Source organism: Austrofundulus limnaeus, unplaced genomic scaffold, assembly GCF_001266775.1.
Source record: "Austrofundulus limnaeus strain Quisiro unplaced genomic scaffold, Austrofundulus_limnaeus-1.0 Scaffold1413, whole genome shotgun sequence".
NCBI lineage: Eukaryota > Metazoa > Chordata > Actinopteri > Cyprinodontiformes > Rivulidae > Austrofundulus > Austrofundulus limnaeus.
In genome coordinates, this window is record NW_013953815.1 from 8,958 (window position 1) to 9,969 (window position 1,012).

The 1,012-nt window shown below is 41.6% G+C and overlaps 1 protein-coding gene across 1 annotated transcript in view; it reads left to right on the forward strand.

The window, feature by feature from the left end:
- Positions 1 to 644: 644 nt before the first annotated feature.
- LOC106535320 (pre-mRNA-splicing factor CWC22 homolog) overlaps positions 645 to 1,012 on the forward strand; it is a gene marked incomplete at both ends in the record, with an annotated part of 5,643 nt that continues 5,275 nt past the window's right edge. Inside the window, 1 exon segment of the mRNA XM_014032296.1 lies at positions 645 to 866. Coding sequence (XP_013887750.1) covers positions 645 to 866 — 222 coding nt within the window.

Below are 1,012 nucleotides of genomic sequence, written 5' to 3' on the forward strand. Positions count from 1 at the left end.
GTTTGTGTTACTCTCCTGAAGTAGATCTCCGTCTCAAAATGTTTGGTGACTTCTGTCCTACAACAATACTCACCAAATTCACCATTCAGGCCTTTGGTTGTAGTGATCAGAACAGACATTTTATTCTGGTGCTACAACTTTTTGTTCTGTGCTACAAAATCATCAACCTCTGTAGCACCGGTGCTACGAGCTAAAAAGGTTAACGTACAGCCCTGTAATAATGATAAAGTTGTTGTGGCTTCGTCTGTTTCATCTTCCTTGAAATAAAAAAAGTAGCTTACAAAGCTGTCGCATCAGTACGATGTGAAAAAAAAGAACGGACAGTTTTTGTCACGAGTCACATCACACATACATGTCTTTCTATCTTTGTGAGGACCGCACACAACGCTTACAGTCTTGCTCTGCGCCGTCTTTTTTCCCTATCAAGTCTAAGGAGAGGTAGATGTGGAAGAGTGACTGCAAAGCTCTCGACTGTATCTGGCGTTATTTAAATAAAAATGACTACGTTCCTYGACATCCTTGGAGTGGCTCGTTGGTGGTTTTTAATGAGAGTTTGAGCAAAATAAACTTACATGAGCTAAAGGATCATTGCAACATTTTGCAGCTCTAACGTGAGTAAATTTTGTTCTTTTGTTCATGTACAGAGATGGCCATGATGCTTGGCGTTATGAGAGGGACGGGCGTTACGACCGAAGGCGGGGCCGCTCACTGTCCCCTCCCCGTGTCAAGGAGCCCAGCACCGCTGACGAGCCTCCTGTTAAGAAGAAAAAGGAGGAACTTGATCCAATCCTAACGAGGACTGGTGGCGCTTACATCCCACCTGCCAAGTTACGCATGATGCAACAACAAATCACTGACAAGAGCAGGTAAGAGCATTTCATTCCTGCTGATTAACACGCTGAAGCTACAAGTCCACCTTTTTATTTTAACTTCAAATCCTGTTTACACTTTTTGTTTGTACTGATTTCTTTTAAATTATCTTTATCTTTATTAAATTTTTGTAAATGTGAAA